At 36.6% G+C, this 26,492-nt stretch overlaps 2 protein-coding genes across 2 annotated transcripts in view; one reads left to right on the forward strand and one right to left on the reverse strand.

Moving 5' to 3' along the window:
• LOC127495576 (TRPM8 channel-associated factor homolog) overlaps positions 1-24,330 on the forward strand; it is a 52,118-nt gene extending 27,788 nt beyond the window's left edge. The window contains exon 6 of the mRNA XM_051862502.1: positions 24,063-24,330. Coding sequence (XP_051718462.1) covers positions 24,063-24,181 — 119 coding nt within the window. The 3' untranslated portion in view covers positions 24,182-24,330. The remainder of the gene's footprint in view (positions 1-24,062) is intronic.
• Positions 4,432-7,811, reverse strand: LOC127494997 (endonuclease domain-containing 1 protein-like). Its single transcript, XM_051861353.1, has 3 exons — positions 7,193-7,811; positions 6,376-6,532; positions 4,432-5,218 (listed from the first exon to the last, which is right to left on the reverse strand). Exons 1-3 carry the CDS (start codon positions 7,487-7,489, stop codon positions 4,818-4,820), a joined length of 855 nt encoding a protein of 284 aa, XP_051717313.1. The 5' UTR covers positions 7,490-7,811; the 3' UTR covers positions 4,432-4,817.
• Positions 24,331-26,492: the final 2,162 nt, after the last annotated feature.

A 26,492-nucleotide genomic window follows, 5' to 3' on the forward strand; every position in this document is an offset into this window, starting at 1 on the left:
AGCATTTATAGCTGTATTTATAAACTGCTTACTAATGTCTATTAATGCTTTATAAGTGATGAATTGACTATTTACTAATGCTTAACTAATGCATCATAGCGTGCAGTTATTATAAAGTGTTACCAAGTGTTTTGAGGTCATAACATAATTGTGCAAGAAGCCGTATGAAATAATATGACAATTAAAAGAGAGGAGCAGGTGAAGGAGAATTAATCATCATTTGCGCTGTGATTTAGTGTGTTTACTGAGCATTTATTTTACAAGTTGATTTTAGTTTTAGAATTTACATTAAATAACACGTCTTACTGAGGACAGAGACGTGTGAATATTAGAGAGATGATCTTACCACAGTTTCTCCAGTTTACAGTGAGGATCCTGTAGTACATCAGACAGCAGATTTACTGATTTTCCTATTTTATTCCCAGACAGACTCAGTTCTCTCAGGTGTGAGGGGTTTGATCTCAGAGCTGAAGCCAGAGCAGCACAACCTTCATCTGTGAAACCACAACATCTCAACCTGTAGAGAACAATGACACACTCTTCACTCTCTGTTCAAATCAGATCAGCAGTGCATTTCCGAAAAGCATCGTTAGCCAACTAACATTGCAAGTTCCGTCGTTACTAACATAGTTCAACGATTTGGTGTTTTCCGAAACCATTATTCAAACGAACATTCGCAAACTTGTGTGGTTGGAACGATAGCTCTCAAGCTGTGGTTAGAAGCATAGTTTTTTGTTTTTATGACGTGTGGACTTAATAAATCGTTATCTTGAGCAAAATAAGCAAGCTGACTACTATTTCAAATATATACAAATATCATTTAGATATTTTAGTTTGTCAAGAGATTTTAAGCACCGTTTTTGAAGAGCGCACATGTGTGTACGTGCTCTGGTAAGTAAGAACGAGTCTATGAACGAACCTGGAAATAAAGCAAAATAACTAAAGTAGTCCTCATTGTCATAGTCACCCAGCCAGCACAGCTTTGTGGGGCCAAGATGGGTGTCACCTGGGCTGTCTAACTGGGGCCCAGCTGGTTTTGTCCGCAGTTTCCATGTAGGCCCCACATGGGTTAGCCCAGATGAAATGAACACTGCTCCATGTGCACACTACAGGCTGTTAAATATAACACAGAAACATGGTGACATGCTTCATGCCGCAATGCATTGTGGGAGCCATGGGTGAGTTTTGTATGAGGCACCCAGAATGCATTGCAGTATGTCACCATTGCTGAGATTCATACGCTAATTCTTGATGTCTGTGTGTGAGTAAATCTTGCAGGTGTTTTAAAGTGTTTAGTAAACAATGTGTTTTTCAGATTTTCTAGTTTATTAATCTGCTCTGATTTATTAAATTGTTTTAATTTTAAGAGAAATCCAGCACAAAGTTAATAACACCCTGTTGATAAAAAGCTAATTCATTAGATCAATAAACTAAATCACTATATTAAGTCAATTATATTCTTATCATCAAGCAGCTGACAACACTGTCTTTTGCCTTTCTTGCCATTTCAAACAGCTATAACAACCAAAGAAAAAACTAACACTTACAAACTCAAGAGTAAAACTGCCTAACTAAAGCAAACACTGACCTCGATAATGGTGACATCAAACCAAACTTATTTTCAACAAATCATCAACATCTAAACCTCTGGTAATTCTCAATAACAACTTTTGTAGATGTATGACAGAAATAAAGTCAGTCTGGTTAGTAATAAGTGAAGCTGGTTCAGCTGTTTGTGGAGTTGTTTAATAAGATCTTGAGAGATTTAATGTCTTTTATCTTCAGTTGATTTCATTGAAGGCTGTGGCTGAAGTCGTAGTTCTTGTTGTTCCTCTGTCCTTCGGTGATTCTGCTCGTTATCAACCAAATTATCTCATTAACTCCAGGATGTTTCTGTGTTACATTTAACAGCCTGTAGTGTGCACACTGAGCAGTGTTCATTTCATCTGGGCTAACCCAAGTGGGGCCTCCGTGGAAACTGCAGACAAAACCGGCTAGGCCCTAGTTAGACAGCTGAGGTGACACCCAACTGGGCCCCACATAGCTGTGCTGGCAGGGCATCAGTCCAGTTATGGCATTCACACTACATTTCCCATCATCCCTCCTTCTACTCACCTGCACTCTGTCAACAATCACCCTGATCACCACCAGCTGTCACCCATCACCTGCACCAGTTATAAGGACTCTCCACACACACTCTCTTTGTTTAGTCTTGTCTATGACACACTGGATGTGCGTCTTACTTACTTTAAAGACTTCTTACTTGTTGTTTGTGTCTGATTCCAAGTCTCCTTTCTCCTTTGTCTCCACACTGTAAAAGATTGTCCTGTGAATTTACAGGTTATTATTGGCAAAAAAATTGCCAATACTTTACTGTTAATTTTACAGTTCATTACCGTAATCTACATTGCAGTATGTTGCTGTAAAAATACCATGCACTTGATTAAAATTCGTCAACTAATTTCATTTGCAGAAATTGACTGCCTTAAATTGTTTAAATTCATAAACTTATATTTATAACTATATGAGCATATTATTCACTTGAACTTACTTCATTTGAGCCCACTAAAAAAAAGAAATAACCAAATTCACAGAAATATCAAGTCAGCTTAAACCTCTTGCAAAAAACTGCTAGCTAATAACAGCACATATGCAATTACAACTAGCTAACAACTACACAGTCACTGCCTTTAAACAAAGCAACATGCGGCATTACATCAATGTTTCTGGATCATCACTGACTGAAGCACAGGCTCTACTCTTCTGCACAATGGTGACACAAAACTCAGACAACAGAAACCCTTTAAATCCCAACAAAACATTAAACATCATAAACATCAACACATTTCCCATTAATCTAAACAAAGCCATATAATCAGCATTGGTCAGATATTAAAATTGTTATCATGAATATACCTTTCATTGGTATACACAGAAACAAAAACGAGGATAAAACACATCCTTGAGGCACCTCTGTCTTTATAATAATTGTATCAGACAGATTATCTTTAAGCAAAACTCTCTGTGAAAAAAAGAAAAAAAAAAAAAAATCATCAATCCATCCCAAAAGGTTACTATTTTTTCCATGTCAACAAGGCACTGGAATAAAATATTAATCTTAATTGAATTAAAAGCTGAACTGAAGCTTTTGGCAGTTTAATGTGTTTAGTGTCCATATGCAATAATGTAATTTAATATTTATATTGTGTCCTCAGTTCCCCTTTCTATGTAGGCAAACTGACGGCTGTCCAGCTGTCCTTAAGGAAGTCACTTTGTATGATGAACAGATAAAATTATACAATAATATTAGCAGCAAAACTGTTGAAAAAGTCAGAAATTTGTTTCTGGATAATCATTTGAAATTAACTCTAAATATGGGCTGTATCTATATGAAGTCTATGCAGAGACTATATATAAAGTAAAGACGTGCTTGAAATGGTATATACATATCTTATTGAGAGTGTCCTGAGGTAAAGACAAATTTCCATGAAAATGAAACTGACATTAAAATATTTCATTCCATAATTCCTGTTCAGGTTCTTCAGTGAAATTATTTGCACAATCTTTGTCGCCCTCTGCTGGTAGACAAATTTACAGCATCTATCTCTTTTATAGTCAGACTCTTAGTAAAACTTGTAAGAACTTTTCCCAACGCTGTCTGTATTCCACAATAAATCTTTTGTCTATGGCTTGTTTTTTCACTTTGCTTTAATGTTCAGTGAGCATCACAGTAAGGTTTCTATTCAGAACATTTAAAGGTATATGGTAAAATTTGTTTTGTCCCTCAGGAGAGACAAGTGTAGCTGACTGGGTGAGCAGGATCCGTTCGGCACCTGCCCCCTGGGCAGAACTTGAGTTTGAGAATATCATCATCACATTAGAATCCCAGTTTATAAGGAATCTGGACCGCCCTGATGAGGTGGCTAAACTTTGGGATGCCATAATGAGAAGCATAGCTGACCTGGCAGCAAGGCCTGCCAAGTTGCCCCAAAAGGAGCGGTTTGTTGCAGATGTTCAGATCACTTACGCTCAGTGGTACTATTGCTGAGATAAAGAACCATCACTATTACAACAGAATTATGCCATTATTATTAATCATATTCTCACAATCCTGAAGATAACACCGTTCCTCCTGTTCCCCCCTCAGGTTTCATGCATGCTGGATATCCCATCATGATGCACTCCAACTCTGCCCCAACACTAATAAACAGGGAGCCAATTTGGGGAGCCATTCACGAGTTGGGTCATAACCAGCAGCGTGGAGTTTGGGAGTTCCCTCCACACACCTCTGAGTGCACCTGCAACCTGTGGTCAGTGTACGTACATGAGGAAGTGCAGGATGTAATAATGATAGAAAAACCTCATATGCCAAAAGACCAAGCAGAATTTGATTTCTCATGTCATGATCCCTTTAATGTAATTGAGAGGTAAGATGAAATATAAAAGATGATATATGCTTATCTGGAGTTTCATGGACATTATTGAATTCATGAGCAATTGATTCATATCAGTGTGATGCACAAACTTATAAATATGATTTAAAATTTTCTGAATATTCTTGTTTTTAATAAAATGTGGCTATAGGGTAAGTGGGCTAAGGTTAAGTACAGTATAACCTGAACATGCATGTTAAAAACACAACATATACATAAACGCTAAAAACTACTTGTATTTACTACAATTAAAAAAAAACGTCAGTAAGGCATGGCATTTTGTATTGGTGTATTTCCCTTTTTTATCCAAGACAATAAATCATATATATTATTTTTAAAGACACTTAATGGTGCATAATGTTGATGTGATTTAAAAATAGAGCTTTATAGCCTTATAGCTTTGCATTGGCCGCTGAACAGCTTATTCACTGGTGCATCAGAGTATTGCTGAAGGAAGTTGACCATCTCATCTAGGCTGCGTTCCACGACAACATTGAGCGCAGTGTTGAGGGCAGTCGCAGCACCGCTTAGGATGGGGCGGCCATTATGATCGACGCAGCAGTAAGCGTTCCAGATGTACTCTGGGATGTTCACCCTTTTGACATTGTTTTTGATGATCCATTTGTTAGAAGAAGGGATGGCACCAACCAGCACATAAGCCTGATGACATTTTTTATTAAACAAGCTGGTCAGTTTAGACTCATGTTTGTTCCAAGCGTTCTGGTTCAGCGTTGGGTTTTGAGGCACCACGTTGGTCAGGGTAAAGGTGGCATTACGACTTGGAACTAACAGGAAGCAGGTATGATAAAAGAGAGAGAAAAAAAATTAAAAAGAAATTCATTCACATTTGAGGTGATTTTAGGATGTTTTCCTCCAGGAAAACCATTTTCAATGTGTATAAGTGAAGTGCCGTGTAGCCTTGTATGGTGTCCCATACTCGAACCCGCGATCTTCAAGTTACAAGTCTGACTCTCTAACCATTAGGCCACACAACTTATATTTATGTATACTAAGTGTCCACAAGAGTAACTTTTAAGTTTGGTAATAAATGTAATAAGGATAAATGTTAAAGGATTAAGGTTTTTGAGAAAAACATTCCAGGATTTTTCTCCATATAGTGGATTTCAACAGGGTTCAGTGGGCTGAAGGTCCAAATTGCAGTTTAAATGCAGCTTCAAAGGGCTCTACATGATCCCAGCCGAGGAATAAGGGTCTTATCTAGTGAAACAATCTGTCATTTTCTAAAAAAAATTAAAATTTATATACTTTTTAACCACAAATGCTCGTCTTCCACTGCTCTGCGATGCTCCACGCTTGACGTAATCACGTTGGAAAGTTCACGCGTGACGTAGGCGAAAGTACCGACAAAGCGAACGTATAAAGACAAACGCCCTTTAAAAAAAAAGGTAAAACAGCAGTGTCGGACGATTTTGAAGTTGGAGGAGTTTTTGCCCTACCGTGGTACTTCTGCCTACATCACATGACCTTTCCAACGTGATTACATAATGCGTGGTGGATCGCAGAGCAGTGCAAGATGAGTATTTGTGGTTAAAAAGTATATACTTTGTTTTACGTTTTTTTTTAAGAAAATGACTGATTGTTTCACTAGATAAGACCCTTATTCCTCAGCTGGGATCATGTAGAGCCCTTTGAAGCTGCACTGAAACTGCAATTTGGACCTTCAACTCGTTGAACCCTGGTGAAGTCCACTATGGAGAAAAATCCTGGAATGTTTTCCTCAAAAACCTTAATTTCTTTTCGACTTATGTCAAAGAAAGACATAAACATCTTGGATGATATGGGCATTGTTAGCTATGGTAAATTATCAGGAAATTTTAATTCTGAAGTGAACTAATCCATTAACTGATCTATCTGAAACTGTGACCTCAGTCCCTAAAAAGGTCAACAGGAGGGAAGGCTAATTCTTCATCAGTGGTTATACCTGCATGATGTCCGTTGGGATTTAGGTGACCACGGTCAAATCCCGAGTTTGTGTAGTCTTCATTTAAAGCTTGTTTCTCTCCCAGATAGATGTCCGGGTTCTGCTGTGACAGCTTGTACCCATCTTCCATTTCACTGGACCATGTGGGATTCACCAACTAGTAAAACAATCGTTTTGATGGCTTAATCAAGAGACATCAATATTACAGTAATATACCAATTAAAAAGTTATTAATAATTCTTTTCAAATTAAATTGGAACTATGTCTTTTTTTTTTTTTTTTTTTTTTTTACTAAAGTAAATATTTCTCAGGATAATATTTTATTATAATATTTCTTTTTTTATTATTATTATTATTATTATTATTTTTTTTTTTTTTTTCTATTCTCAGCTCACTGAACTCAACCTTTTGTGACAACCTGCCCCAATAGTGAGATAAGTTGTCACAGTGAAACTTGCCATTAAACAGCAGCTTTTTATTGATTTTCAGCTAAATTTAAAGAGTAAAACAGAACTTAAACAATAACTAAAAAAGATAACATATTTTGGGCAACAAATAATTAATGCATTATAATATAGTTTTTTTTTTTTTTTTTTTTTTTTTTTTAATTAAAAATATATGTGATCTGCCATTTACGAAAACAAAGTAACCCAAGTTTAAATAGAAAAGTAGAAATAGAAAACAGAAAAATAAGGTTTTTTTGTATTCATTTGATTTTCTTGTTTTATTGAAGTGAGAAACAAACTGGATGCAGGAACCAAATGCAACAATAATCAACACTTTCTGAAAGCACAATAGATGAATAGATGTAACTCACCTGAGGCTCCACAAACCAGCGTGACTCTCTGCCTCCACCATTACTTGTCTGAAAGATGTATGCAGAATAGACAGCTGTGCGGTGGTATGTGTCGTACAGTGTGGCGAAGTGATATTTGTCTAGAAAGCGCTGACATAAACGAACAACATTCGGTTGGGAAGCTCCCAATTTTGGAACTTTTTCCTTGTAGAAGAACTTGACGCAGTCAGGTGAATCCCTGAAATTAGCCACCACATGTCCATCTGCTGGACGCAAGAACAGTCCAGTGAGGAAACAGAGAATGAGAGAAACCTCCATAATGCAACAGGCTAAATACAACTGACACGTCTTATAACAGAGCTCAGTCCTTTATAACTCCTCTGTTGTCACTCCCCATGACTGTTAGCATTACAGATAAGTAAGATTACATAGAAGATCCAAATTTAGCAACATTTGGAGTAGTTGATAACATAATTAAATTAGGGCTAAATTAAGCACATTAAAGGGATAGTTCACCCAAAAATTAATATTCTGTCATTTACTCAATCTCGTGTCGTTCCAAACCCGTAAGACTTTCACTCAAACGAAGGTATATTAATGCAGGGCACTTTTTTTTTTTTTTTTTTTTTTTACATAAAGTTTCATGATTTAAAAATAAAATATAAAATAAATATATATATATATAAATGGAAAAAATTGCAAAAATTATTTCAATATAATTTAGCCTCCTCCCAATTGAAAGTAGCCTACCCAATAAATTATGATTTTATATACAGGTGCATCTCAATAAATTAGAATATCATGAAAAAGTTTTTTTTCTTTTCTGTAATTTAATTCAAAAAGTAAAATATATTCTATATTTATTAGACATAAAGTAAAATATTTCCAGACTTTTTTGTTTTCATTTTGATGATTACAGCTTGCTGCTCATCAAAATAAAAAAATCAGCATCTCAAATTATTAGAATATTTCATTTCAAGTTCTATTAAATTACCATTCTCAGGGTATAAATACTGGGTTTAGGTCAGTAATCCCAACAGCAGTCATGGAGAAGTCTGCTGACTTGACAGCTGTCCAGAAGACGATCATCAAGACCCTCTACAATGAGGGTAAGCCACAGAGGGTCATTGCTGAAAGAGCTGGCTGTTCGGAAAAGAGTTGACTGGAAGGGAAAAGTGTGGTAGGAAAAGGTGTACAAGTGAAAGGAATGACCGCAGGCTTGAGAAGTTTGTCAGGCGAAGCCGATTTAAGAACTTAGGAGAGCTTCAAAAGGAGTGGACTGAAGCTGGAGTCAGTGCATCAAGAGCCACCGCACACAGACGTCTTCAGGAAATGGGCTACAACTGTCACATTCCACGTACCAAGCCACTTCTGAACCAAAGCGTCTTACCTGGGCTAAGGAGAAAAAGAACTGGACTGTTGCTCAGTGGTCCAAAGTCCTCTTTTAAGATGAAAGTAAATTTTGCATTTCATTTGGAAATCAAGGCCCAGAGTCTGGAGGAAGAGTGGAGAGGCACAGAAACCATGTTGCTTGAAGTCCAGTGTGAAGTTTCCACAGTCAGTGATGATTTGGGCTGCCATGTCATCTGCTGGTGTTGGTCCACTGTGTTTTCTGAAGTCCACAGTCAACGCAGCCATCTACCAGGAAATTTTAGAGAACTTCATGCTTCCTTCTGCTGACAAGCTTTATGGAGACGCTGATTTCATTTTCCAGCAGGATTTGGCACCTGCCCACACTGCCATAGGTACCAAAAGCTGGTTCAGTGACCATGGTGTTACTGTGCTTGACTGGCCATCAAACTCACCAGACCTGAACCCCATAGAGAATCTATAGGGTATTGTCAAGAGGAAGATGAGAGACACCACCCAGATAGCATCAATGATCGAAATAATGTTGAATCAATGTTAATGTGTCAACGTTAACTGCATTGTATCAATGTCACTTTTGCACCCGCAATTAATGTTGAATCAATGTTAAAATTTCAACAAAAAATCAATGGTAATGGCATTGAATCAGGGTTACAATGTGATGTTGGTTCAACATCATGCTTACACTCTCAGAAAATGAAACACAACTACAACTGACTTAAAGCTACACAGCCTGAAATCAACTGAAGATAAAAGAAGACAATCAGTCTCTCAAGATCTCAGCAGAAGTTCTTTCTGAGAATTAACAGAGGTTTAGATGTTGATGTTTTATTGAAAATGTTTGGTCACCATTTTTGTGGTCAGTGGTTCCTTTAGTTTGTGTGAGTTTGTGGTCTTTTTAACAGTGTTTACCAAAGCACATAGCTTTCATCGTCATAAAGCAGAACTGTTTGCTTATTGTTCTCCACTCCTAGTAAAAAGCCGTCAGCCACATGAAAATTAAATGCCACTGCAAAAAGCAATCAGCTGTTCATTTGCTATCTTTTTGATGTTAGTGAACACTTAAACTTCTAATAAGGCATGTCATTTTCAGCATATCAAATTTGCTCAGTTAGTTGCACTGCATAGGGAGAACTATCCCAAATATCATATTTACAGCACTTCTTGAACATGCCAAAATTTATCCTTGCAAAACTGCTAATAGAGTTAAAATATTTGCAACATAAAGTAGATTAGAATGACTCAAATATCCCTGACACAGACATCAGGTTTTGCAGCATGTACACTGTAAAAAATTGTTGTAAAAAAAAAAACGGCCAAATTTCAGCAGTAACATGTTGTTTTCCATTAAAACAGTGATATACCATAGAAAACAATGCATTCTGGGTAATATGTGACGTTTTCGAGAAAGTAGCCTACAGCAATATACCGTGAATTAACAGCGCTTAAATTCGACACTCTGAGGCTGTGTTCCAAATCACACCCTATACCCTCATTCCCTATTCTCTACATTAGTTCACTAATATAGTCCACTTGACAGAGTGAATGAAAACATGTGTGAATTCAGACACTGATGAACACCTGCTGTTAACAAGCAGAATCACTGAAGGAAAGAGAAACAAGAACAGAAAAAGTTTCAATCAACTGAAGATAAAAGAAGACATTAAATCTCTCAAGATCTGATTAAACAACTCCACAAACAGCATTATCAACTTCACTTATTACTAACCAGACTGACTTTATTTCTGTCGGATGTCTACAGAACTTCTTATTGAGAATTAACAGAGGTTTAGATGTTGTTTTATTGTTGAACTCCATGATGGAGGTCAGCATTTGCTTCAGTCGTGCTCTTGACCCTTGATTCATTAACGCTAGTTTTTCTTTGTAACCGAGGTTTTAAAACATATCTGTTATATCAAAATTGCAATTATTAGTGCTTGTAATCATCAGAGTCTAATCTACTACTATATAGATAATCTTTTATGACACATACAAGCCATTATTGCTTTTAAAGTCGCACAGACATCATGAATTGGCTTTTGAATCACAACAATGGTGACAATCAAAAGCTTCATGTTGCAATGCATGCTGGGTACCAGCATAGTACTAAAATCATCCATGACTCCCATCATGCATTGAATAAATTATGCAGCTGAATTGCCTGGTTATTTTCTTAATCAAAACACTGTTATTTTACAGTTATTTCCTGAATTATTATGATCAGTTACCTTCACTTTAAAAAAAAAAAAAAAAAAAGGTCAATGACTGGCAGCAGCGGCTGCCAAACAAAAACCATTCAATTAAAGTAAAATATCCTAATTTAAATAAAGTGCAAAAAACTTTAACATAAATTTTCTTTAAATGTTAAAAACACTGTTATTTTACAGGTATTTCCTGATTTGATTCAAATGACTGGCAACAACAGAACTTAAACACTAACATGTCTTATTTAAAAAAAAAAGTTTGATGTCACCATTATGGAGGTCAGCGCTTGCTTTAGTTGGACTCTGGACCCTTGGCTTTTTCATGTTAGTTTTTTTTCTGATTAAATGTGTGTTTCTAATGCATGCTTGTTATAGAAAAAAAAGGAAGGGGAAGCTCTGGTTAGATGTTTTTGGCTGTTGACAGTATAGTTCATCATGTCAGAAAATGTTTTTTTTTTTTTTTTGGGGAGCACAGAGACATCAATAATCAACATATGAATCTCAACAATGGTGACAATCAACAAAGCTTTTTCGTGACTTTAGTAGCTTGTTTTGTAACCTTCAGATTTTTTTTTTTTTTTTTTTTTTTTTTGTCACCATTGTTGAGATTCATACGCTGATTCTTGATGTCTGTGTGAATCTGCTGACACTGACAAAACATTTTCTGTGTAATGATGTAATAAAGTTCTTTATAGTATTAAGGAGAAATGAAACTTAAGGATCTAAATATAGTAACTCCTTGATATTGAGTAATCAACAAACTAGTAAGCAAATGATTTGAGCAGATATTACTTGACTTAGTAAAAGAAGGATTTGATATATGAAGAGTTAATCATATTGTACAATGCTTTGCCATGCTCCTATCCTATATAAACTGTTGTATTTTTGCTGGTGGGATTCTCTGTGATTGATATGAGATCCTCCGGCCATGATTAAAGCACTTTCTAAAGCATAATCTGGAGTCTGTCTGGTTATTGCTGCGCAGCAAGTTAGGGAACACTAAAGACCTTATTCCCAAGTGATAGTGTTCAAAAGGGTCAAGACGTTGACCGACTTGAAGCCAGTTGTCGACTAGTAGACGCAGTGCTAGAGTATAAATATTTTTGAGTGTCGCCAGTAGACGCTCGGGTGTCAACTAGGAGACGCCCCACATAAACTTAAGTCAGGTGTGTAGGGGAAAATCTACCACAGTATCAAACTGCCAAAGTCATTTCAGTAACGAGGCTTCATTACGTCAAAACTGTTTCGAAATGTTTGTGAAATTTATCGCTGGGGGCGATGATCTCTGTGAACCCATGAATCATGCAGATTCACTAAGATCACCTCCCAGAGGTGAAATATTGAACAATTGTCTATTGTTTTTACCTGATCTCTGATCAGTTTTATACATTTGTAGACATTTTAATCAGACATTTGTATTATTATAAGGAATGATAGTAGTTAATAGTCTCTTATTGGCCTGTTTAGCTGAGACATCCATAGAATAAACAAAACAAGCCCTGAAAATTGATAAAAGAACACGTTATACAGACACTTGATATTTAATGGTATTAGACGATTAGTTAATTGCATTTGATAGACTTGCCTGTATCTGTACTTAAACATTTAAGTTAATTCAATGAAAAGACCACATTAGGTCAACTCAATTAAATTGAGTTGTCAATTTCTCCATTACTCAATTGAACTGAGGGAATCACTTTCCTCATATAATTTGAGTAGTCTCAACTTATTAGGGTTTACAGTGTATGTTTTCAATAAAACATTTGCAATGGGTTTGTAAAAGATGTTTTTATGCATGTTTGGCCTGAGTTTTTGTTGCATACACTGTTTTGACCAGCAGGCATTACCAGCATGTGGAATCATTTTGAATCATTTTGCAAAGCAGTTGGCTCAATAGATTCAAAGCTTTGAAAAGCTTAGTTTGTTCTATCACTAGGTGGCACTCCGCCCAAGCTACACTGCATCCAAAAAATCCAAAAATAAACTAAATCTGCACAATTAGGCATCAAAGTACTATAAACATTAACATCAGGAATTTCCATAATTCTGCTTACAATGCGTATTGTAAATAAAACACTATACATATTCAACTGACTTGATTTTTGATGCAAACATGTAAGTCAAAAACTTCTGCAAGCTGAGACCTCTAAAATGAAAAAGGATTCAAATCATAACAATGCTTTCTTTTCAACATACAAACATTTTTGATATATAAGTGTTTCATTTCTGCCAAGCAATATCAATATGAGATGTGTAACACAAAAGTTTACAGAGTTTCAGTAACAGTACTAGCTACATTAAACTGCTATATTTAATGTTGAATATAATGTATAATAATGCAATTAGGCAATATTTGTTGGTCCTGATAATCCCAAATGTCTGATTTTTACTTACATTATTTATATGCATTGTAGCTACAATTCTGAATTTCAGGTTCAGAATCATGAATATTTTTATTCTGGTGTCACCATTGTTTTACTGCTTTAATAAGTTCTCTCTTAGGTTTCAGCTATCCTAATTTTAATTTCATGTTAAAATTCAGTTTTACTGTTCAGTGACACACCAAATCAAATCTTGAAATATTGTAAATTCTTTATTAAGTTGTATGTACAACAAAGTTTTGAAAATTGTTAATGTTTTGGAAATAAATCTGTTATTTGAATTTTAGTTTCATTTTTAATTCTGTTCCAAATATTGTGATACGTATCGTATTGTGAACCCAGTATCACGATACTTATTGAATCGTGAGCTGAATGCATCACACCCCTAGTAAAAAGCCATCAGCCACATGAAAATTAAATGCCACTGCAAAAACAAATGTGCAATTAGCTGTTCATTTGCTATCTTTTTGATATTAGTGAACACTTAAACTTCTAATAAGACATGTCATTATCAGCATATCAAATCTGCTCAGTTAGTTGTACTGCATAGGGAGAACCATCCCAAATATCATATTTACAGCACTTATTGAACATGCCAAAATTTATCCTTGCAAAACTGCTAATAGAGTTAAAACATTTGCAACATAAAGTAGATTAGAATGACTCAAATATGACACAGACATCAGGTTTTGTGGCAGCATGTACACTGTAAAAAATTGCTGTAAAAAAAAAAACGGCCAAATTTCGACAGTAACATGTTGTTTTCCATTAAAACAGTGATATACCATAGAAAACAATGCATTCTGGGTAATATGTGACGTTTTCGAGAAAGTAGCCTACAGCAATATACCGTGAATTAACAGCACTTAAATTCGACACTCTGAGGCTGTGTTCCAAATCACACCCTATACCCTCATTCCCTATTCTCTACATTAGTTCACTAATATAGTCCACTTGACAGAGTGAATGAAAACACGTGTTAATTCAGACACTGATGAACACCTGCTGCTAACAAGCAGAATCACTGAAGGAAAGAGAAACAACAAGAACAGAAAAAGATTCAATCAACTGAAGATAAAAGAAGACATTAAATCTCTCAAGATCTGATTAAACAACTCCACAAACAGCATTATCAGCTTCACTTATTACTAACCAGACTGACTTAATTTCTGTCAGACGTCTACAGAACTTCTTATTGAGAATTAACAGAGGTTTAGATGTTGTTTTATTGTTTCGTTTGACAATACCATGATGGAGGTCAGCGTTTGCTTTAGTTGTGCTCTTGACCCTTGATTAGTTAACACTAGTTTTTTTTTGGCTGTTGTAACCATGGTTTTAAAACATATTTGCTATATCAAAAAAAAAAAAAAAAAAGAATGCAAACATATGTTATTACTGCAATTATTAGTGCTTGCAATCACCATTTTATGGCCTGATATTGTTCTCATCAGAATCTTACCTATTATTACATAAATAATCTTTTATCCTTTTGTCCTACAGTACTCCTGTGATTCTACACCATCATTGCTGTTAAACATTTTGAACGACTGAAAGTCACACAGACATCAAGAATTGCCATTTGAATCACAACAATGGTGACAATCAAAAGCTTCATGCTGATTGGGTACCAGCATAGTACTAAAATCATCCATGATTCCCATTATGCATTGAATAAATTATGCAGCTGAATTGCCTGGTTATTTTCTTAATCAAAACAGTTATTTTACAGTTATTTCCTGAATTATTATGATCAGTTACCTTCACTTTAAGAGGTCAATGACTGGCAGCAGCGGCTACCAAACAAAAACCGTTAAATTAAAGTAAAATATCCTAATTTAAATAAAGTGCAAAAAACTTTAACATAAATTTTCTTTAAATGTTAAAAACACTGTTATTTTACAGGTATTTTCTGATTTGATTCAATCTGTCAACAACAGAACTTAACCACTAACAGATCTCTCAAGATCTCAGCACTTAGTACAGTCCAGACTTTATTTCTTTTATACAAAGATTTAGATGTTGATGTCTTATTTAAAAAAAAAAAAAGTTTGATGTCACCATTATGGAGGTCAGCGCTTGCTTTAGTTGGACTCTGGACCCTTGGCTTTTTCAAGTTTGTTAACTGTGTGTTTCTAATGCATGTTTGTAATAGCAAAGAGCATAGGAGGGTCTCTGATCAGATGATTTTGGCTGTTTGTTCATAATATAGTTATCATGAAGTGGTCTGATTCACTAATATCATATAGTGTCAAATTTTTGAGTATATTAGCTGTTAGAGTCATATGACTTACTATAACCTTGTGATAGTGTGGAGTCATATCTTAAGTCATTATGTCAGAAAATGTTTTTTTCACAATCAACAAAGTTTTTTTGTGACCTTCAGATTTTTTTTTTTATTGTCACCATTGTTGAGATTCATACGCTGATTCTTGATGTCTGTGTGAGTCTGTTTGACCATGACAAAACAAATTGTTCATAGTATCACAGCTCTACAGTAGCATTGGCATGCTAAATTAATATTAACTGGTATTAAACAATTTAATCAGAGATCAGACTCTGGCATCAGTGAGTCAGACCACTCCATGATGGCTGCATCATCTGATCAGAGTTTCTTTTGCTTTGTTTTTTTTTTTTGGTTATAACAAATGTATATCAGAAATACACAGTTAAAGCAGCCAGAAAAATACTAATGTTAAAAAAAAAAAACAAGTATCAAGAGCCCATCTAAAGCAAACACTAACCCCAAGAACTTTAGTATGAAATAAACAGAAAACATTAGTGTTATGCTGTATGTTACTTTATGTCGGAGGCAGTATCATATAGTTACATTCAATCATGCATGTGTGGTTTTTCTGGTTAAATGCAAGAGATTCACATTTTACAGTGAGTGTGTTTTGTTAGTAACAATTCAGGATATACCTGTAAAACAACAGTGTTTTTTTTTTTTTTGTAAGAGTGTTTTGTACTTTGTTTAAATTAGAGTATTTTACATTTATTTTACAGACTTTGATTGGCAGGTTTTGCTGAAAGTCATTTGACTGTTTTTTTTTTTTTTTTTTTTTAAAGATTATTTTTTGCAGTGAAGGTTTTTTTTATTGTAATAATTCAGGGAATACCTGTAAAATAACAGTGTTTTTCTGTAAAAAAAAAGTTTAATGAAAATTTTTGTTAAAGTTTTTTGCACTCTATTTAAATTAGAATATTTTACTTTAATTTTAAGGTTTTTGTTTGGCAGCCGTAGCTGACAGTCATTGACCATTTTTTTACAATTTATTTTTTTACAGTGTAGAAAAAAGATCTGGTACGGTGGAATAAGCTCAGCTTGCTGCTGTTCACTCACTTGTAGCTGTGAAACACCATGTCACTGACAGGAACAAGCTTGGTGGTAGAAGGAACCATCGCACAAAACTAAAGACAGCAAAAAAACAGTGACTTCAGTGAAATCAGTGACTGACTGTGCATTTCTGAGGAATTTCATATTTAAAGTCACTATGAAAAGGAAGTTGTGATAGTCTTTTCTTCTTTTCAAATGAGAAAAAATTTAGGGCGGGACTTGATCTCGATCTCATGTGAGTGACAGGTTGTCCCGCCCTCATGCAAGTAAACACATCATCAGAGAAGTGAATTTTCACATTAATTAAAAAATAATAGTAATGATGTGCATGGATAATTCCTTTATAATAAATACGGCAATAATCCACAAAAAATAAGTATTGTTAATTTTGATTTCATGGTGACCACAATAAAGACATATACCGTGTTGTAATGCTTTGCTTGCTCCAGACTCGCAGTGAAGCTGAAACACCTGCAGGGGACTCCAGCGTTTTGACTGACATCTACATATCTGTGGAGAAAATCATTGATGGTGCCATTTCAGTTGAAAGACAAAGATAAATAAGCATCTGCTTTGGAAATAGAGGTAGGCACCTTTTTCTAGACTCGGGGTCAGGGTTAGTGTTGTCCACCACTATTCTGATCTACTTGTCTGTGGGTTCTCTGTTGTGTTAACTATGTCACTCAACTCACCCTGTTCACATATGCATAGCCTTTTGGAATGATGTGTGTCTGGAAGAACGTGGATTTGCCTGCTGCAAAAAATAATAACACAGGGGTTATATAATAAAAACTGATCACCGGGAAGGAGTAAGAAGAAAAAAACAAACACTGAAACAAAGGCTCACATCCAGGGAATCCCACTGCTACAATGACTTCCTGTTTGGTAGATGTGAGGGAGGTGTCATGCAGGAGGATCGTAAAGATGCATTTTAGAGTCTAATTTCGTCTGGACAATGATACAAAAACATAAAATATTATTACAGATGCTTAGTACAGTGATGTCCAAATGTTTGGGGTCAGTAAGAGTTTTTTTTTTTTTAATGTTTTTGAAAGCAGTCTCTTCTGCTCACCAAGACTGCATTTATTTGATCAAAAATACCGTAAAAACAGTAATATTGTGAAATGTTATTACAATTTAAAATAACTGTTTTTCATTTAAATATATTTTGAAATGTAATTTATTTCTGTGATGCAAAGATTTCAACATCATTATTTCAGTCTTCAGTCACATGATCCTTCAGAAATCATTCCAATTTGCTGTTCAAGAAGCGTTTCTTATTATTATCAAAGTTGAAAACAGTTATGCTGCTTAATACTTTTGTGGAAACCATAACACATTTTTTCAGGATTCTATGATGAATAGGAAGTAAAAAAAAAAAAAAAAAAAAAACAGCATTTATTTGAAATACATTTTTGTAACATTATAAATGTATTCAGTGCAATTTAATCAATCTTTACTGAATAATAATAAAAAAATCTTACTGACCCAAAGCTTTTGAATGGTACTAACTAAGGTACAAAACATAAATAACCGTACATGAATACACAAGCAAATGTGTAAGTGAAACAAGAAGTATTCCTCTGGGGTGTAAAACTGAAGACCAGTGTTAAGGACAAACTGAGGGCACAACAGATGAAGAAGAAGAAGAAGAAGAAGAAGAAGAAGAAGAAGAAGAAGAAGAAGAAGAAGAAAGCCTGAAAAGCTGTGTTTTACCAAAAGCTCATACCATTGTAAAGTTTCCCTTTTTTGTTATACTAAAATGGAGCATGAAAAGCACAACAATGCCCCCTTGTGGCCAGAGTAAGCTATTACACATGATTTGCATCAACAATTCATTATAAAATACAGTAACTCTCAATAACAGTAACAAATTCAATCTGCTTATGTGTAATAAAGACTGCAGTTAACGTCATTATCAGTCTGTCACTGCAGGAGAAGTCTTTCTTCTTTTTCCCCGGAGTCCAGTTAGCAGGACGTCCTGCTGCATCTGTAAAATGAGGGGAAACCATAACTGAGCATATGTTATTGGGTCATTTTGGGCTGTGCTGAAAATAAAAAAAATGATAAAATTGTTGTTAAAACAATGTTTTCTGGTTGCACTTTATTTCAAGTGTGGGTATTTGCAGGTCGGAGTAATGGGTGAAAGGGAGGGGGCGTTTGAACGGTCTGTTAGAGTGTGGGGTAGGGTTAGGATTGTACTTACAGTGTACTTACCTATGAAAGTACCCAGTAATATAAACTAACTACATGGGTTAAGTTTAGGTTTATGTGGAAGAATAACAAAAAGGCTGCCAAACAAAAATACCATTAAACTACTCTTTAGTTCCATGAAATTGACCTCAAATCAAAGTACTGAGACTTGAATTGAATTGAGCTCACCTCCTACATAGAAGCTCTGTGACACGTCTATAGTCACTCCACCATTTGCCTGCAAAAACACAACGGTGTCTTAAAGGTGCAACAAGCGATTTCTGAGAAACGCTGCTGAAAGTGGATTGGACCGAGCACCAAAACACACTTGTAGCCAATCATCAGTAAGGGGGCGGAGCTATCAAGGGGTGTGATCCTTTTGGGTAGGGGCATGTTTGTTTTGGTTATTTTAAATATCAACAGCATTTCTCAGAAATCACTTACTGCACCTTTTATATACACAGCCTACTGTAACCAAACTTGCTGCTTGTTGTTTGTAAGTAAAGCAAATGATACAACTTTATAATATAATTCCTCTAATAGACAACTACAGATAACCACAATAGTGATTCACCTTCTCACACAGATGTTCCCACAAATACAAGGGGCTGTGGAAACAAACACCTGAAAAACACAATGTATTACCATTCATAAATAAATAAGTTAAGAGAAATACATCTACTACACTAAACTTTCAAACTTGCATTCAAAGCTTTCATTCAAAAAGTTTGGGGTTAGTAAGGTAATAAATTAATACTTTTATGCATTAAATTGATCAAATTAACTGTAAACACATTTATAATGTTACAAAAAAAATCTATTCCAAATAAATGCTGTTTTTTTTTTTACTTTGCTTTTGAACCCTGAAAAAAAAATCTATCACAGTTTCCACAAAAATATTAAGCAGCACAACTGTTTTCAACATTGATAATAATTAGTAAGAAAAGTTTCTTGAGCAGCAAATCCACATATTAGAATGATTTCTGAAGGATCATGTGATCATCATTAGATGAACAAACAAAATGAAAAAAGGATTATTTATGGGTGTGCTCCTAGGGTGTGCTCCTTATGGGCCATAGTCATAGCCACAAACACCCCAACCAGCACAGCTTTGTGGGGCCCAGCCGGTTTTGTCCACAGTTTCCATGTAGGCCCCACATAGGTTAGCCCAGATAAAATGAACACTGCTGAGTGTGCACACTACAGTCTGTTAAATGTAACACTGAATCATTTTGGAGTTAATGAGATAATTAGGTGATAACAAACAGAATCACCAAAGGACAGAGGAACAACAAGAACTATGACTATAGCCACAGCCTTAGAAGAAATAACAACTCCACAAACAGCATTACTAACTTCACTTATTGCTAACCAGATTGACTTTATTTCTGACATACATCTACAGAAGTTAGTCTTATCATCAAGCAACTGATCACATTTTCTCTTGTCTTTCTTGTCATAACAAACAGCCACAACAAAGAAAAACTAACACTAAAAAAAATCAAGAGTAAAACTGCCTAACTAAAGCAAACACTGACCTCGATAATGGTGACATCAAACCAAACTATTATTTTCAACAAATCATCAACATCTAAACCTCTGGTAATTCTCAATAAACACTTTTGTAGATGTCTGACAGAAATAAAGTTAATCTGGTTAGTAATAAGTGAAGCTGGTAAAGCTGTTTGTGGAGTTGTTTAATAAGATCTTGAAAGATTTAATGTCTTTTATCTTCGGTTGATTTCATCTAAGGCTGTGGCTGAAGTCGTAGTTCTTATTGTTCCTCTGTCCTTCAGTGATTCTGCTCGTTATCACCTAATTATCTCATTAAAGGGATCGTTCACCCAAAAATGAAAATTCTGTCATCATTTACTCACCCTCAAGTTGTTCCAAATCTGTATAAATTTCTTTGTTCTGCTGAACACAAAGGAAGATGTGTTGAAGAATGTTTGTAACCAGGCCGCTTTGGGGCACCATTGACTTCCATAGTAGGAAAAAAAAAATACTATGGAAGTCAATGGTGCCCCAAAACTGTTCAGTTTCCCACATTCTTCAAAATAACTTCCTTTGTGTTCAACAGAACAAAGAAATTTATACAGATTTGGAACAACTTGAGGGTGAGTAAATGATGACAGAATTTTCATTTTTGGGTGAACTATCCCTTTAACTCCAACATGTTACATTTAACAGCCTGTAGTGTGCACACTCAGCAGTGTTCATTTCATCTGGGCTAACCCATGTGGGGTTTACATGGAAACTGCGGACAAAACCGGCTGGGCCCCGGTTGGACAGCCCAGGTGACACCCATCTGGGCCCCACAAAGCTGTGCTGGTTGGGACATTCACTCAGTAGTTACACAGAGCTAATAAGGAAAGTCATTTGAGCATTTGTATCTACAGATAAAGGTGAGTGTGTGCATATTACATATGTAGCCACAATTGGGATGGGATGTAAAGTTTAAATTGTTTATATCAGATTTTTGTATAGTATATTATACAATATAATTATTTTTGTATTTTTCTAAATATATGCAACTTGTTTTTTGTTTTTTTCTCTCTCTTCTCATTTTCTGTCTTTGTGTAGGGCTGAAAACCAATCGGTGTCATTTTTCTGCATGCACAAGCTCTGGCTGAACAAACCCAGTGTTCAGACCCTGTACATCTGATTGTTAGTTAAGAGTGATTGATTTGAATTCACTTACTAAACAGAACTAGTCCACCATGGCACGTGAACAGGACTACTGCACTCTCATGTCTGGGCTGCAGGAGCTTGATTTCCAAGGGAATGCAGTGCCCAGCGATCTTGTACTAATAGGTGAACATGCCTTTCCACTTGCCATGAATCCAAGAGGTCAGGTGCTGATGGCTGCATCTCATTACGGTCAGGGACGTATAGTGGTGTTGGGGCATGAGGAATACCTAACACGCTTTCCTGGCCTCATAAAGAATGCCGTAATGTGGCTCATGCCACGTACCGGTGATGTTGGCATTGTAGGGATCAAGGGGAGTTTACGTTCAGTGGCTGACAACTTGAACTGCTCCCCTATCAAGACAGAGCTAGGAGACTTTCGGGATGGATTAGCTATATATATCACAGATGCTTACAGTGTCGAGACCTGTGCAAAGGATCTGATTGCTTTCCTCAAAGCTGGAGGTGGTTTGATCATTGCTGGCCAAGCCTGGAGTTGGTCTAATGACCATCCACAAGAAAACACTATAAGGAACTTTCCAGGAAACAAGGTGTGCAGTGTTGCAGGAATTTATTTCTCTAAACACCCAAGAGAAGTTGGCAAATGTCCTGTTCCAAGAAATATCCCTTCTAATTGGCTTGCTGTATCGTAAGTTCAGCATACAATTTTTGCTTTTTACCCATTCTTTAACAAACCATGCGTTTCACCATCTGTCTTGTCTTTTTTCAGAATAGGCAAAGACTTCAAAGATGATCTTGAGTTCCTGCTACAAGGTGTGTCCAAGTTTGACACCCAAGGAGAGGCTATAGCATCTGAGGTGATGGTGCACGGACCATTAGCATTTCCCATTGCGGTCACTCCGGCTGGAAAAGCATTCATTGCTGGTGCATATCATGGACAAGGTCGAGTAATTCTGGTATCCCATGAAAGCTACCTGGGCCGGGACTCTCTGTCCGCATTCATGATCAATGCTATCAAGTGGCTTGATGAGGGTCGGACGGGTGTTATTGGGATCCTACCCAAACTCAAAGCAGCCCACGCGGTACTGAGCAAATCAGGTTTAGATTGCCAGTTGACTGGCTTCAGAGAAGATCTAAGCGTCTACGTCTGCACTTCTTACAGTGATGCCCAGTGTGCAGAGATCCAAGAATTTGTTGCTGAAGGCGGAGGTCTTCTGATTGGGGGTCATGCCTGGTATTGGGCCCAGACCCACCCTGGCTGCAATGTGTTGACCGAATGCCCAGGAAATCACATTCTTAACAAGATGGGATTGAGCCTCTTAGGCAACACCTTGGGTGGAGGGTTATATAAGGCCCCAGAAATAGAGCATTGGTGTAGAGAGGGGTACCACTTTCGTAGCATGCTGCAGCGATTTGTCAAACATGTAAGGCAGGGGCAAGAACTGACTGATCATGAACAGGGCTGCTTGAAGCAGCTGGGCTGCGACTGTGCAAATTACCTTCGTATGTGTTCTCATGACAGTGCCGCCTACACTTCAGTGCTAGCACTTCTTACTGACACAGTGAAGGAGGTAGGTGTTCCACAGGTGTCCAGTAATTGTCCTGTTGAGAGTGCCAAAGACTGCCTGATGCTCCACATTGCGACTGAGGTATACAAAGTGTCGCCTAATCCTGATGCCCTTCTTCCATACATCATCAAGGACAGACCCGACTTGCCCACTGTGTCTAATGCAAGAGTTCGGATCAGTGCAAACACTACGGGTACGAAAGGTTTCTTGCCAAATGCAGAAGGAAAATGTTATTCCTTGTTTAAGTTTTACAATTTCTGAGCACTATAAAATTACTTGTTTCAGCTTGTGAAGAATGGATAAGCACAGGCTTTTATCTTTCTCCTGGTATGAAGACGTTCATAACAATACCTCCAGAGATTGTTGGGAAAAATTGGCAGGTAATCAATAGTCTATATACATTACATGTTTCCAATAAAGGAATAGTGTTGTTTGTAATATACTTGTCATTCTAGAAACAAATTTATTGCTCATAGGGCTTGGAGAGCATGTTATTAATATGAAGAGATACTCTATATAGGTGCAGCTTGGTTGCCAGACAGATAACATTGGTGGAGCAAATGTCCTGAAACGTGCTCCTGTGGTCCATGAGCGATTCCCCTTAAACAAACAAATGGTCCAGGTCAGGAATCTGTGGGGAGGGCTCATCTACCTAATTGCACCTCCCCAGAGCAAAGTGGATGGGGTGGAAATTGTCGTGCAGGTCTCAGTACAGGCTCCATACTTCAAATCTGGTAAGAATTCTGAATTAATATTCAGTGAGCATCACAGTAAGGTTTCTATTCAGAACATTTAAAGGTATGTGGTAAAACTTGTTTTGTTCCTCAGGAGAGACAAGTGTAGCTGACTGGGTGAGCAGGATCCGTTCGGCACCTGCCCCCTGGGCAGAACTTGAGTTTGAGAATATCATCATCACATTAGAATCCCAGTTTATAAGGAATCTGGACCGCCCTGATGAGGTGGCTAAACTTTGGGATGCCATAATGAGAAGCATAGCTGACCTGGCAGCAAAGCCTGCCAAGTTTCCCCGCAAGGAGCGGTTTGTTGCGGATGTTCAGATCTCTAGCGGTCAGTGGTACTATTGCTAGGATAAAGAACCGTTAACCATCACAATTACAACAGAATCATGGCATTATTATTAATTACATTCACACAATCCTAACGATAACACTGTTCCTCCTATTCCCCCCTCAGGTTTCATGCATTCTGGATATCCCATCATGATGCACTCCAAGTCTGCCCCAGAACTAATAAACATGGAGGAAGCCTATAAAAGTGGTCTTTGGGGAGCCCATTCACGAGTTGGGTCATAACCAGCAGCGTGGAGTTTGGGAGTTCCCTCCACACACCACTGAGTGCACCTGCAACCTGTGGTCAGTGTACGTACATGAGGAAGTGCTGCGATTGAATAGAGCTAATGCTCATCCCAACATGACTCTAGAAAAACGCCAGGCTCGTGCCAAGATGTATTGCAATGGTGGTAAGGATTTAAATAGCTGGAGTGTGTGGACAGCACTCGAGACTTACTTGCAGGTACAAACTGACTGCGAATAAAGTTTTAACAATTTGTTTATTCGGTAAAACGCATGGGCTTATAAAAATTGTTTGATAATGTACATTTTTGGTTATATCATCATTGCCATTATTGTAATTTTTAAAGCAGGAGAGTTTAAAGCAAGAATGGATTATTTGTGAGCATTGGAAGTAATAATTTACTCTCTTTTTTTCAGTTAATTCTTAAGAAATGTGTAATTTAAAAAACAAAACAATCTTATGTGAAATAAACAAATATGAAAATGTAATTGTATGCAATTATTATAAAAATATAATTATATAAATATCTCTACCCATTTTTGTGTAGTCTTCCATCATCTCTCTAACCTTTTTTTCTTTTCTTTTTTTTTCAAGCTTCAGGAAAAATTTGGCTGGGATGCTTTTAAGAAAGTTTTTGCCGCCTACCATGATATGAGTGGAGTGCCAAAAGACAATGCAGGCAAGATGAATCTGTATGCTGAGACCTTCTCCAAGGTGGTCAACCTGAATTTGTGCCCCTTCTTTAAAGCGTGGGGTTGGCCCATCCAGCCCAACACAGAAAAGAAGATCTCTCATCTCCCTGAGTGGAGTGACCATCCTATGGTCCAGTACGCATAAGAACGTCTCAGATAGCTTTTAAAATTTGCAGTGCTGGTTTTAATGTAATTGAGGGGTAAGATTAAGTATAAAAGATTATATATGCTTACCTGGAGTTTCATGGACATTATTGAGCAATTGATTCATATCAATGTGAGGCAAAAAAAAAAAAAAAAAAAAAAAAAAAAACACCTTATAAATATAATTTAAAAAATTCTGAATATTCTTGTTTTAATAAAATGTACAAAATAGGGTAAGTGGGCTAAGGTTAAGTACTGTATAACCTGAACATGCATGTTAAAAACACAACATATACATAAAAACTAAAAACTAAACCTTGGCCTTGTCCAGTTTTTGCACTGACAAGGGGCATGATTGCTTTCTAATTACTGATTGTCAGTTTCATTGTTCAGTGACACACCCAATCAAATCTTGAAATTAAGTTGTATGTACAACAAAGTTATTGAAAATTGTTAATGATTCGGAAATAAATCTGTCATTTGAATTTCAGTTTCATTTTTAATTTTGTTCAAAATATTGTGATATGTATCATATTGTGAACACAGTATCGCGATACTTATCAAATCGTGAGCTGAGTGTATCGTTACACCCCTAGTAAAAGGCCATCAGCCACATGAAAATTAAATGCCACTGCAAAAAAACAAATGTGCAATTGGCTGTTCATTTGCTTCCTTTTCGCTATTAGTGAACACCTAAACTTCTAATGGGCATGTCATTGTCATCCTGACGGATCCACCCCATTAGTTGCACTTCATAGGGAGAACCATCCCAAATATCATATTTACAGCACTTATTGAACATGCCAAAATTTATCCTTGCAAAACTGCTAATAGAGTTAAAACATAAAGTAGATTAGAATGACTCAAATATCCCTGACACAGACATCAGGTTTTGTGGCAGCATGTACCACTTAAAGACATTTACACCAAGCAAACGGAGATACTAAAAGATGTGTGTGCAGCTGTCCAGCTGATTTTACATTGGATAAAAGCCTCCCTTTTACCCTGCTCTGACAGAGGGTACCCAACACCATGTCAATAATAACAAACAGATCGTGAAACCTAAAGCTATACAACTTTAAACTCTGAGGGCTAGCTGAGATTCTAGACCTGATTCTAGCTTGTGGCGGTTTGGCTGAGCATCCAGCTGACCTAAAGCTTCGCAGTCACACTAACCCTAAACGCTGATACAGATCATTTTTTATCACCAGGCCCATCTCAGCTCTCTGTGCCCTAGTGTGGCAGTGAGTAGGAATGCATTAGTGGAAACAAAAGCAGTGGCAGTAGTAATGATGACTTGGCTTACAGAAACACAGCGCCCTGTGCATCAGAACAATATTAGTCTCACTCACACAACATACAGACAGGGGAGTATGGGGGCGATTTAGACCGTCAGCACTCTAGTGGGCCAATGTCACATTCCTCTCATCTCTGCCTCTACACTGATGCATCCATCCATTTATCTCTTCATCTA

Source organism: Ctenopharyngodon idella, chromosome 15 (assembly GCF_019924925.1).
Source record: "Ctenopharyngodon idella isolate HZGC_01 chromosome 15, HZGC01, whole genome shotgun sequence".
NCBI classification, from domain to species: domain Eukaryota; kingdom Metazoa; phylum Chordata; class Actinopteri; order Cypriniformes; family Xenocyprididae; genus Ctenopharyngodon; species Ctenopharyngodon idella.

Excerpts from the sequence above, each read along its gene's own strand:
- LOC127494997 (XM_051861353.1), bottom strand. The coding sequence starts at position 7,489 with ATGGAGGTTTCTCTCATTCTCTGTTTCCTCACTGGACTGTTCTTGCGT. Across the intron at positions 6,533-7,192 it reads GCTGGTTTGTGGAGCCTCAG|TTGGTGAATCCCACATGGTC; the intron begins GTGAGTTACATC and ends TTGTTTTACTAG. Across the intron at positions 5,219-6,375 it reads TCCCAACGGACATCATGCAG|TTCCAAGTCGTAATGCCACC; the intron begins GTATAACCACTG and ends GCTTCCTGTTAG.